The sequence below is a fragment of the Tamandua tetradactyla genome, chromosome 6 (genome assembly GCF_023851605.1).
Source record: "Tamandua tetradactyla isolate mTamTet1 chromosome 6, mTamTet1.pri, whole genome shotgun sequence".
Classification (NCBI taxonomy): Eukaryota; Metazoa; Chordata; class Mammalia; order Pilosa; family Myrmecophagidae; genus Tamandua; species Tamandua tetradactyla.
The window spans coordinates 21,157,264-21,170,530 of record NC_135332.1 but is presented as its reverse complement, the minus strand read 5'-3'; the positions used below and the strand labels follow the sequence as shown (position 1 = coordinate 21,170,530).

The 13,267-nt window shown below is 35.0% G+C and overlaps 1 protein-coding gene across 2 annotated transcripts in view; it reads right to left on the bottom strand.

Annotated features, from left to right (window-relative positions):
- Nucleotides 1-13,267, bottom strand: part of NSF (N-ethylmaleimide sensitive factor, vesicle fusing ATPase) — a 182,337-nt gene that overhangs the window by 109,563 nt on the left and 59,507 nt on the right. For both annotated transcript variants that reach the window (XM_077164052.1, XM_077164053.1), the window contains 4 exons: nucleotides 10,047-10,213; nucleotides 7,052-7,159; nucleotides 6,466-6,541; nucleotides 5,044-5,199 (listed from right to left, as the gene is read on the bottom strand). In XM_077164052.1, coding sequence (XP_077020167.1) covers nucleotides 5,044-5,199; nucleotides 6,466-6,541; nucleotides 7,052-7,159; nucleotides 10,047-10,213 — 507 coding nt within the window. The remainder of the gene's footprint in view (nucleotides 1-5,043; nucleotides 5,200-6,465; nucleotides 6,542-7,051; nucleotides 7,160-10,046; nucleotides 10,214-13,267) is intronic.

The following is a 13,267-nucleotide window of genomic DNA, read 5'->3' as shown; positions in this document are numbered from 1 at the left end:
TCCATAAGGCATTTCCTTCACTTTTAGAGGTTTTGTATGGAATATCTTTCTGTGTCAGTACATCTAGAGGTACATCATTTTAATATTTGCTCCACTAGATTCCATGATGAGGATGTACCATAGTTTATTTAATCTATTCCTTGCTGGTGGACATTTACATTAACCTAATCTTCAATTCTGCACTGACTCAAATGCTGATCTGTAAGTAACTCAACTGCAGTTGCCAGCAAATCTAATCCATTGGTGACTATGCAGGCAGCTCTACCTCCATAAAAGGTTTATTCCTAAAAGTCTGTCTATAAATAAGAAATGCCAGCTAAATTTACATATAGCTTGACTGAGAGACAAAAACACAAGTACATTATTTCTATTCAAATATAAATTTAACTTAAAAACTGAAACCAATGAAAAAAATTTATTCAAGGTAAAACATTTTAATTTATAAAAAGGTACTTATCATAGTTTTAGGATATGTGCTTTTGTTTCTAAATCCTGCTAGAGAGATTTTAGAAACCACAGGGCCATAAGTTATTTGCTTTTTCTAATTAAAAAAAATTAATAAATTCCCTGATCTTAAGTCAGAATTAGTAAATGATTACATATCTCATATACAGGTATCACTTTATAAGTACTTAGTAGAAAATCAGAAGGGAGAAGTTTTGCATCTCTAGTGAGCAATTGCTTGCTTTTCCTCTCCTAATAAATTACAGGCAGACATGAACAGATGTCATGTTGGCATTCAAAACCTAAAATATAGCTGAAAAGCAAGTTATGACTAATACAAGGAAAAAAGATGAATGTCAGAAAGCTTCTTCTTCTTCTCTTTTTTTTTTTTTTTTCAAATTTCAGATAAGCTCTTTAGCCTTAGGGTTCCTTTCACAGAGCACTGGAGCTCGGCTAGATGTCTTAACCCCCATTTAAACTGCAATCTCTCCTCATGAGTGGGGGTGTGAAAATGCATTTTTAAGAGTGTCAGTGTTTATGTTAATCACAGCAATAACTCCTTCCCTCCCAAATATGGCATGTACAAAACCTTAGTGCCTTTTCTTCCACTGCAGTTTATTTGCACCGTTCTTAACATGTGAACGATGTCTGCCTGTGTTGAAAGGCTGTGTATCTTCTCTGCAGCTCCACTTTATAGAGTAACTGCAGTTTCACTTAGAAAAGAGCTGCTTTCCTTTAGAATTTCAAAAGAAACCTTAAAAATACAGATTGAAAACAGGCTCACAGAGGAAAGGGGACCAAAGAGAATACAGTGTCAGTTTCAAAGCATGGGGGCACAGGACCATAACAAGGCGCTTTCCTCCCCACTAGGGGGCCTGGGCATCCACCAGCTACAGAGATCTGCTGAAAGGCAGGGTGAAGCTGGGGGCTCAGGTCTCGGTGCCCTTCTCCTTCTCGCTCTAAATTGGACAACTTCTGCCAAAGCCCCTTTCCTTGGGTAGATATGAACCTATTCCCAAGATTACATTGTCACTGACTAATACTTCAACAAGTATTCCACTGTTCTTAGTAAAGGATTTGTTGTTTTTGCTCTGACATTTAAAGTTTAGAGGTAATTGCCAGGGATGCTGAAAATGAAGTGTCTTTGCAGAAACTCCATCTCTGCCAACAAAATAGCCAAAATGAGAGACCTGAAACAAGCAGTCAATTATTTATCCTGGCCACTCGCCACAAGACTGCATGCAAGGGAATAAGTGTGGTAAATGACTGAGCAGGAGTGTATATTCAGTTGGCACCTGAAAATGGTAAAGAACAGCAAGGAGCAACGGAGTTTGTGCCCCTATACTTCCAGATACCAGCTTTTCTTTCCTGGACTTACATAGTGCTTCTATTTTTCTACAAAGTGAGGATTTTAGGTCATTCCTAATTAAACATCTATCATTGTGGGCGTTGGAGGACATTCTAACTAAATATTTATTTGACATCCACTAAGTGCAAGGTATACGTCCAGCTTTCTTTGTAAATGCCTTCATTGCTTCCAAGGAACAGCTGGATTTGGAGGAACTAAAACTCTACAGATAAGGAATAAGTTCATGGTTACACTGATTCAAACAACAACAACAAAAATTAAGCTTTTCCCCCTAAGTAATCCCTTTTCCTATTTCTATACATGACCTTTATTCCTCTGTCTATAGAGCTGTATGAAATCTCTTTTTCCCTTTAAGGCTTTCCTTGATTTTAATTCTATGAAATACAGCAAAAGCAGGAGGCTACACACTATGTACTTGAAAGTACTTTAAGATAGAAGTACTTTCTACTTCTGTATAGAATACTTCTACATGGAATAGAATATTTCTGTTTCAGCTTAATAACTTGGAATTTTAGGACACATTTTCCTCAACTGACATTTATATTACCTCAACTGATCCCTATTTTATTGCATAATCATGTGCTTTTATTAAATTATTTAGTCTTCTTATGTCTCATCAGCAACATCTGTATATTTCTAAACTATATTTTCAATCTTGAAAAGGCAACAGGAAGTTTTACAAACAACAATAAAGAGCTATCTTACAAAAGAATAATATCAGTCTCATAAACACAATGAAAATTCTAAATTTTTCACTGAATTTGGAAAACCTATTTTAGGCAAAAAGACCCATTTGGTTAAGATTTGAGTAGGCATAACTTCAGACACTATACCAAAGACAGTGGGACTTGAGATTTGTTCTCAAGTCAAAGATTTGTTCTCAAGTCAAAAGTAAAAAAGTTCTCTGCTTAAAACAAAACAATACAAAACCCATAATCTACATAAATCATTCTTTTCTAATTACTATTTTTTTTCATCTGAATTCATTTAACCAATCACACTCAGTGTCCGGTTGGATCCCCAACAATATAGGTTTGTCCACTTAGTTAACAAAGAGTGAGAAGAAATAGCCAATTTCGTTGCTGTCTGGCAGGTAAACAAAGCAAAAGGCATATATTAAAAGGAGTTATGTAATTTTATTTTATATTTTGTCCAAGTGTAGCAATTTGTACTTTTACATATCTTTACCAAAGCCTAATGAGAATTTCATCACACTGTATGTGCAGTGCAACGACATACCCTATTATAGAATTGCCCCAGAATTCACAAGAAAAAAGGTGTCTATTAGGAAAATAGGAAATGACATGCATAGCAAGAGAATTATTTATTAGCTATTTTGCCATAAAAAAGAGTAGCTTTAGGATATTCAAAATAAAGAGAAAAATATCTTTCAGTTTGGCCCAAAGGCTAAGGTGGTTTTGCACTAGCTATCTTTCTAAATCAAAATAGCACACGCTCTTGATGGCAAAAAGCCATGGGGAGAAAAAACCAGACATATATACATTTTTTTGAAAAGGACAGAACTAATTTGTATCTAATTAAATTAGAGTAAAAATATTAGAAAAATAAACGTATAAAAGAAGTTCTGGGCAGCAGCACTCACAAATATAATTCAAATCCTCATACCTCAGTCAAAAACAGTACATAATCAGCAACAACAACAAAGCACACTGTTATCATTCAACCCATTTTCACACGGATTACAGAAACAGATTAAATTCACTAACGAATCCCAAATTTGATGTAATTTCAAACTCCTCCATAGATGGCAAAAGGTCACAGATTAACTGACATGAGTTTTCTCCTTTTTGCATTTTCTATCGCCCTCAAACAGAGGCCGACAAACAGGGTCATGGCACGGTTTATTACAGAAGGAGTTATTTTGCTACTTGTTGGCTGGATAGTATACATATTTAAAGAAACAGAATCATTAGAACTCTTTCTGTCCCAGGTCCCAGTTTTGAAAACCAGCAAAAAATATTCCACAAGAATAACTCGGAACATTTGGAATCATCCTTTTATATCTGCTTCCATCCAAACTATATTCAAACAACATTTCCATGTCTTGACCAAAAAGCGTGACGAATTTATTGTGCCTCAAAATACACATTACCAAGATAGTGAACTATCACATTTTTTACTATTTTCCAAATTAAAGTTCTGTCTTTTTATGGATTTGGCCTTTCTATTTTTCAGATTAAAAAGTATATTATTGACATTTCAAGGTGTATAAAACTCAGGTGATGAGGGCCTCTGTCATTTTCTCTTAATCCAATTCCAAACTCGACCTTTACCCAGCGAACAGGTGTGTGCTGTGTCTGTAATTTATCAGAGTGAGCAACCAGGCAGAAAAGCTACCAACAATAGGAGGCTGATTCAACCCAAGCACTTAGTGCCTAGAAAGTGATTTTTATCCTCACCATGATGAACATACTTTTATCTCTCAGCAGCAAGTTAAAGACAAAGAATGATTGGGGATGAGGGGAGTGATAGATTCATATTCCTTCAGTTTTGGGGGGCACTATTTTTATACGAATAGTCTGCCAAAAGCTGTTATGTTACAAATTCCTTTCTCAGATATCCTGTTATTCACATTCCAATCTAACCTATGATATGAATATGAAAACAGTCATGACAGTGCTTCCACTAGGGCAAACTTACACAAATACATTAAATACACCTTCAAAAAGAAAATGATAAATGAACTGAGTATTTCTTAGCATGCAAAATGGAAACTCCAATGTATAGCCTGCACTTAAAATATGCCAGGTATCCATTTACTAGGTATGAATATGTACTAATTAGGTAATGCAATAGCACAATAAAAAGGAGCACAGCTAATATTAGAACAATGCCCACAATCTAAAAGATAATGATTATTAGCATGGTAAATCCAATAAACATTGGATCTTTCGAGTCAAGTGAAATTCTAAATATGCCCTATGGAAACACATTCTAAGGAAAGATATATAAGTAAATAAATAAACAAATAAATAAAATGGGACAACCACAAATACTACTGTTCTGATTTCCCCATAAAATTAAAATGCAATTTAAAAATTCTAACACTTCTATGGTTTTTCAGAAAGTGTATCTCTTCATTAAAAGAAGTTAAAACAGAAAAATACTTTGGGGAAAAATAAATTCAAAACATTATGAAAAGAGATTCTTCATCATTATTATTTTTTTAACAATATAAATTTTTAGTAAGTTTTCCTTTTTAAACTCACCCATCTGCTCCACAATCTCTGGAGGGAATACTCGGGAAGCAAATGCTCGTCGAAAAATATCTGAAAACTCCTTATCCAGACCTCCTATTCCCATTTTTTCAAAGTTCCAGTCAGGATTGATGATAGACTGGCGATTTTCCTTGGTTTTAGCTTTGCCTACGTCAAATAAATATAATCAAGGATGAAACAAGAACTTCATCACAAAGTGGAAAAAGACAGAATTCCCTGAACAGCCTAAATGCATAAAAAGAAATTACCTTTATACTAAGATGAACAAAATGCTCTTAGCTGATTTTATAATAAGGAGGATGAATGTTGCTACGCTATCTACTTTATCTGGTCCCCATTTATGGTCAGTAACACATTTTTAAAATGACTAGCTAAGCTTATACTGTAGTCTATTTGTAATTACTCCATGGAGCTTGGTTTTACTAATCTTTAACCCTTATCAAGTTAACTTAGTTGATTAGAAGAAACACTATATGCATACCTAACAACACTAGTTGCCAGAAATGCAACTGAAATCTAGCTGCTCCTCAGGGATCCTAAAGCAAGTGTATTTAAAATATATATACATTTATTTAGATTAAACTTGTAATTGGGTATAACCCCTCAGCCTGAGAAGATATAATGAATATGTCTGCTGTCTTACTGCTTTTTCTTCACTTGCAAACAAGTCTACAACCATTCTATAGACTTCAGTGATTACCAATACTAACGTTTACAAATTCTTTCAGAAGAGAATACAATTATCTAACTTAAAGGCCACAGTGCCACCTAAAGCCACTCAAGAGTACCACATTTATTATGTCAAACAAAAAGAATAAAGTATATCTTGGTACATTTTATTTTAAACAAAAAAGAGTGATACAGTTTTAGAAAATCGGGGAAGAAAAAGTCACATTAGAAAAAGCAAATTCTACTCTAACCATAAACTTGATGGTTAGTTTCACAGACCTAAGATTTCCTTTATGAAACAATCAGTATTTTTTCTTACACTCTACTGCCATCTTGTGGCCATATTTGCTGAATCCTAAATCACTACACAATTTTATTTTCCAATGGGAAAAACCACCCATCACATGCTTTGTATGAATTACTTACAAATATTTACATTGCATGAAAACCATTCAACTCTCTTGGGACAAGACACCATACAAAAGGTTTAAGAAAATAAAATACAAAGAAATAACTTCAGAAATGCATAGACTCAATAATAGACGATTATGACATATCTTACATTCATAAAATGATATATAATAGTCATTAAAATTATTTTCTAGATGTATATTTGTGAAATACTCCAATTATTTTATAATAAGTCCTCTCAAGGGGATGTGCCCTTTCCTTCTCCACTTGAAAATCTCTGCAGTTGAGTGACATATAACATACTTCAGAATCTTCTAAAACTGTAAATCTTACCAATAAGATTGAGGGAAGAATTTTCTGCTTTTTCAAATGCAACTTGACTGTTTCCAACAACCAATCCTACTTCAATCTGTGCAGAAAGATAATAAATAGTCTAACAGCAGACAAGGCCAACATGAAGGAGAAATAAGGTATTTCTGTGCAAAGCAATCTTCCAAATTAACATCTAAGTTACACTGACTTCTCTCATACCCACCTCTTACCATTTCCATTTTGCTTATTTCAGTGCCTTTCGCTTTTCGATAATGCCTTTCTTGGTATTATTTAGTTAAGCATCTCCTAACTATATTATAATAAAAAACACCTGTATTCAACCAGGATTACAAGTATAAATACAAATTTCAAATTAGTAGTAGGTCTGCAAATAAATATACTTTAAGCTATATTTTAATAAATATATATTACACATACACATAGATATATACATCTTTATGAATTTTAATAACAGAGCAATTTCTCTCCAATCTTACAGGAAAAAATACACAATATAAAGAAATCACTGAGCAAGAGAATGGCTAAGAATAAAATAATGTGAATAGTTCACATCATAAATATTTCCAGCAGTAGAAATAAACCATACCTTTTGTCTTTTACCTGTCGCAGGCTCTCCTTTTAGGATACTAGGGTCCATGGCTTCAATATCCTTCACCAGTAAGCCAAAAAGCTTATCATTGAAGCTAAATACAAGCTATGTATAAAAGAAGGGGAGAAAAAAATACCTCATGATATAATGGCTTGATTCTCCCATCACACCAATGTTTTCCAAATGCAGAAGAGCAGCTTTCTCCTTTCTATCCCTCCCAAATCTGTTCCACGAACTACCTACATAGACAACAGGAGGAAAAGGGAGCTAACATTTACTGAATATCTGCTGCACACCAAACACTACAGGAAGTGGGTGTATACACCTACTTTTTCTTATTTAATACTAAAAAACACTCTTAGAAGCTGAAAATTACTCAGTTTTACTAATGGGGAAGATGAGATCCAGAGAGTGGTTAAGAAATATGTTCCAGAGTCACAGTAAACTATTGTCCCAGGATTCAAGCTGGCGTCTGTGACTACAATCCATGCTTCTCTACAACCAATACAAAATGCCTACAAGTGCAGAGACTGCTTCCAGATGCTCAATAATTCATTCACCAAATATTTACTGAGTGCCTTCTGCAATCTAGGCCCTCTTCTTCATGCTGGGAAGACAACAGCAAACACAACAGGCAAAACTGACTATCAATCCTTACGCTACTAATGACTATAAATGTGAATAAATGCTAAGAGCAGGGATTTGGGGAAAGACACTTATCACCTCCCTATATTTCGGAGGATTTTCTCTCCATGGATTCACATGTATCTGCAAGTCAATGGATTTTAAATTCTTTCAAATATCGAAGCATTTTCTATTAAATATTCTTTTAAGCATTTTCTATTAATATATTGAAACTAAAGGAAAAGATAAACACAATAAAATTTAAATTAGCAATTTGAGTCCAACCATCAGCTAAAAATGTAGGAATCCAGAAAGAATATAGTTTGCAGAAAAAACAAAGACAAGATAGTCAACACATTATCAGCTAAATGTCATCTCAAGGCGCCTTCTCGGACCGTCCAATCCAAAGTTGGATCCCAGAGGTTCCCAAGTGCACCATCTTTTTTTACTTTCATCAAAGTACTTAACAGTATATAACAATTTCTTTTGTCTGTCTCTCCTAATTAGAAAGTAAGCTCTCTGAGAGTAGGGACTGTGTCTATTTCATTCACTGCTGTTCCATAGTATCTAAAACAGTGCCTGGAACACACCAGGTGCTTAATAAATAATATTTGTTTAACTAACTGATAGATTCATAACCGGGTTCTTGTTTTAGCTATGCCCTTGCCTATGTAACAGGGGCACATTGCTTATATTCTCCGGACCTAAAACTCCTCATTTGTAAAGTTAGATGAGACAAGATTAGGTTCAGTCCAGCTCTAGCGCTCTTAAAAATAGTAAATGCACTATATTCTTTTCCTGTAATCTAGTTTCCACTTGCAAAAATTTGATATTATAATGCATACATTTCCCAGATCCTTAGAGTCTTGTTCTTCTAGATTTATAGCATTTCAGTTAGATAGGAGAACGCACAGCAGTGACGCTCCTTTTACTGCAATTGCTCATTCCTTCTACCATTTCCCTCAGTCCTGATCATGCATCCCTTCCCACATGAGACTACAAGAGCAGTCCAGGTGAGTCATTAGAGAGCCAAATGCTCCAAGAGCAGCAATTCTCCACCACTTTAGTCTCAGGACCCCTTCATACTCCTAAAACTGTTTTTTCAGGTACCCAGAGAGCTTTTGGTTCTATGGGTTATATCTACGGATATTTACCACATTAGAAATTCAAACAAAAAACTTTACAAAATTTATTAATTCAAAATAAAAAAATAAATTATTATGTATGAACAGAAATGACATTTTAAAAAACCACACTCTATTTTCCTAAACAAAAACACAAGTGAGAAGAGTAGCACTGTTGCACACCTATTTACAATTCTCTTGGATTCTCACATCTGCTTCAGAAGTCAGTGTGCTGCACTAGCGCACGTCATGCAGCCTCTCAAATTTCCATTGTACGTTAGTGAGGAAGGAAGAGGAAAAAAAAACAAGTAATGTCTTAGCGTTATTATGAAAGTAGTTTTGACTTCACAGACTCCCTGAATGGATCTCAGGGACTCCCAGAGGTCTCTAGACCACACTTTTGAGAACTGCTGCTATGAAGCTATAGTATGAGGAAGGAGTCAAGAATGAGTAAGAAATGTAAGAGAAGACAAATGCAGTGGTACAGCCAAAACAGCAATGATTATTCATGTGTACAGGCAAGTGTACAGTTTATGAACTCACAGGTGTTTTTAAGTAAAATTTTAACAGAAAATCCTTTCCTAGGAGGTTAACAATATAATATTAACTGAAATCCAAAAAAGGTCAAGATGAGCAAATATCATTTTAAATGAGAAAAGAACGCTCAGAGGTTCCATAAAAACCCGAGAAACATATATATGTGTTTAAATATATATATATAAATATATATATATATATATATATATATAAGATTCTGAGAGCTTCCATAACTCAAAAAAGCTAGGAATGAACTACTTTTCTACAAAAATATAACAGTGAAAGTTATATCCCAGACACAAAACAAAAGAAATATCCCACAATAAAAATGTATGTAAGATATCTGATATGTATAGATGTCTGCCGGGTTTCCAAATTTGCAGGGGAAAAAGAAGCTGCTATTTTAGAATTTTTCTTGTGGCTTGGGCATGACTTTTCTTACTCAAAGCAAAGCATTTTTTTTTCCTGCATAAGAAAGGGTGGGAGGGATAGAGAGCAAGAGAAAAAAACAAGGAAACAGGCTACCTGACCAGCAGACACCTGGAGGTGTGGTGAGTGCATCTCCCCTCACTTCTGATCATTTATCTTGTATACCCTTGATTATATACTAAGCTCCTCTTTGTTTTCAAAAAGCAGAAATTACTTCTGGATAACTGTAATTTAGAATGTTCATAAAGTGATAAGAATGAAAGAAAACTTAAAACTACCTGCTGTCCCACTGAGAAAGCCTGGTTGTTGAACTGCTGAATAAATTCTGCTGCCATCTTGTCGGTATCATAAGGGTTGGAATCAATGCTTTTTTTCTGCAGGAAATCAATCTCGATGGTCATTGTGCCGATACACTGTTTGGCCTTATCAAATGTGTATAAGGAAACTAGGAAAAAAAGAAGTATTCTTTTAAATCACAGAGACATCAAAATCTTGCTATACTTGAAAGTAACTGACAGTTTCACATAAATGAATCATAACAGAACTTGACCAAAGGGGGTTTTACATGGTCTTCACTGGAAAGGCACAAAGGGAGTAGGGATTTTCTTTCCCATATGAATTAATCAAAACATACTGAGCAGTGCTCTCCTTCTACTTTTACTCCTAACTCCACCCTCGTAAGAAAATTATAGCCCTGCCCACATGGCCTCTCATATAACGGGACAAAAGGACAGTATGGGAATGCACAGCAGAGACATAACACACTGTTTCTGAACAAGATTTCTGTTTGAATCCAAGAAAGAGCTAAGGGAGGAGAGAGGAGGACTCTTTTACCCTAACAAAGTAGGATGCAGGATAAAAAGATTTAAGACACAATGTCTCCTAGGGATATTTACACCAGAGCAATTTAGACTTTGACTTTTTTTTTTAACCACAAAAATATTTACTGGGCACCTACTATATCCAGGGAACTACGGTTAAGTTTTATATCTATGACATGCAGAACAGTGCTGGGACTGGTTTTTATTCATCTTTGTATTAATGGCATCTGACATTCATGTAAAAACAAAAATACAAAAAAAAAAAAACCACCCCATAATCTCTACAATGAAGGCAAGACAATCACACACACACACACACACACACACACACACACACACACGCATGCACACACACATACACACACAGCTTTGCGTAAGAAAATTCCTCCTCACGTCACAAAATTCTAGACTGGCTTTTAGATTTTATACTTTAAAGCACCATGCATATATTACATCACGTAATGTAACCAAACCCCTTAAATTATAGAACTATAGTACACTTTACATATTAAGTTTTTGGAAAAACTGATGCTAAAAGAAATTTTTCCTATGACTTACATAATTATAAAGAATCATTTCCAAAGGAAAAATGTATAAACAATTTATAAACAAACTCTTAAAGCAAACAACATTACATTGCAATATATTGTATGGGAGCCTACTACACAAAAGCAGGGAAAGCTACCTTTAAAAAGTTCTGGGGACATTTGCATTTTAGTTTCCCCAACAGGGCAACTTTATTATGCCTACTAGGCTCTTTAATAGGGCCTATGAAAATACACTTCACTTTCCCTTGGTGTTCTCTGAAGATCACTGTCAAAATTCTCTTAACCAATCTCCGCTAAGCTGACTCACTAAGATAATTGAATAAGTTTGTCCCTCTGATATACACTGATCTGTCCAATGTTCAGACCTTGCAGGTTGGTTGCTCATGCACTGTGAGCTGCTGCTTACCACAAGTCAACCACATTCATTCCCTAAGCTGTTCGTGCCAGTTACGCTCGTTAGTGTTTACATAATACTACAAAACAATATAAAAAGTGCTGAAATTTTAACACTCTAGAATCGATCCTTAGAAAGCTAAGTTGAATTCTTTGGAAAATGTGGGGAAAAAAAAAAGTTCCACTTTAAAAATTATTGTTAATTGGTATTAATTAATGTTAGAAACCACAGAAAATTGGGGGTGGGGGAAGTGGAAGAATCCCTAAAATTCAGAAGAATTCTGCACTCTCAAATGTTTCACAAGGTCTAAGTTCTCTCCACTTCAAAGAAATCCATAAAGAAATTACTGGTGAGGTTGGCACACATAAGACTGCAACCCATGGACCAAAACTCCAAGAAAAGGCCTTTAAATCTACTTTTTTCTATTAACTATTGTGCTGGTTTGAAATGAAGTATGCCCCCTAGAAAATCCATGTTTTAATCAAAATCCCATTTCATAAAGGTAGAATAATCCCTATTCAATATTGTATGTTTAAAACTGTAATCAGATCATCTCCCTGGATGATGTGATTTAGTCGAGTGGTTGTTAAACTGGATTAAGCGATGACATGTCTCCACCCATTTGGGTGGGTCTTGATTGGTTTACTGGAGTCCTATAAAAGAGGAAATGTTTTGGAGAAAGGGTGATTCAGAAAGAACAGAGAATGCTGCAGCACCACGAAGCAGAGAGGCCACCAGCCAGAGACCTTTGGAGATGAAGAATGAAAACGCCTCCCGAGAAGCTTCATGAAACCGGAAGCCAGGAGAGAAAGCTAACAGATGACACCGTGTTCGCCATGTGCCCTTCCAGATGAAGAAGACTGTATAACTAGCTTTTACAGTGTGACTGTGTGATTGTGAAAAGCATCCTGTGTCTGATGCTCCTTTTATTCAGGGTAACTTCATCGGCCTTCTTGAACCAAGGTATATTTCCCTGGATGGATGCCTTAGATTGGACATTTCTATAGACTTGTTTTAATTGGGACATTTTCTTGGCCTTAGAACTGTAAACCAGTAACTCATTAAATTTCCCATTTTAAAAACCATTCCGTTTCTGGTACATTGCATTCCAACAGCTAGCAAACTAGAACAACTATCAATCCCAAATATTCAATAAGAGGGCTGCTATGGTTCTCACAAAAGAAGTAACATAAAAAAAGATTTTTTTCTCATTCACTTTTGAGCAAAGGTAGGTGGCTTTTTTGAAAAATATTTTTATTGAGAAATATCCATACAATACAGTCTAACCACATTATACAATCGATGGCTCACAGTATCATCACATAGTTGTGCATTCTTCACAATGATCATTTTTAGAACATCTGCATCACTCCAGAAAAAGAAATAAAAAGAAAAAAACTCATACATCCCATATCTTTAGCCTCCCTCTCACTGACTCACAGTATTTCAATTTACCCAATTTTTACCCTTTATCTCCCCTATGACTTATTTATTTTTATCATTAAAATTTTTTTTTAAATCATCTGTCCATACCCTGGATAAAAGCAGCATCAGACACAGGATGCTTTTCACAATCACACAGTCACACTGTAAAAGCTAGTTATACAGTCTTCTTCAAGGCTGTAAGAAGAATCAAGACTGCTGGAACACAACTCAACAGTTTCAAATACTTCTCTATAGCCACTCCAATACACTATAAACTAAAATGGGATATCTACATAATGCATAAGAATAAC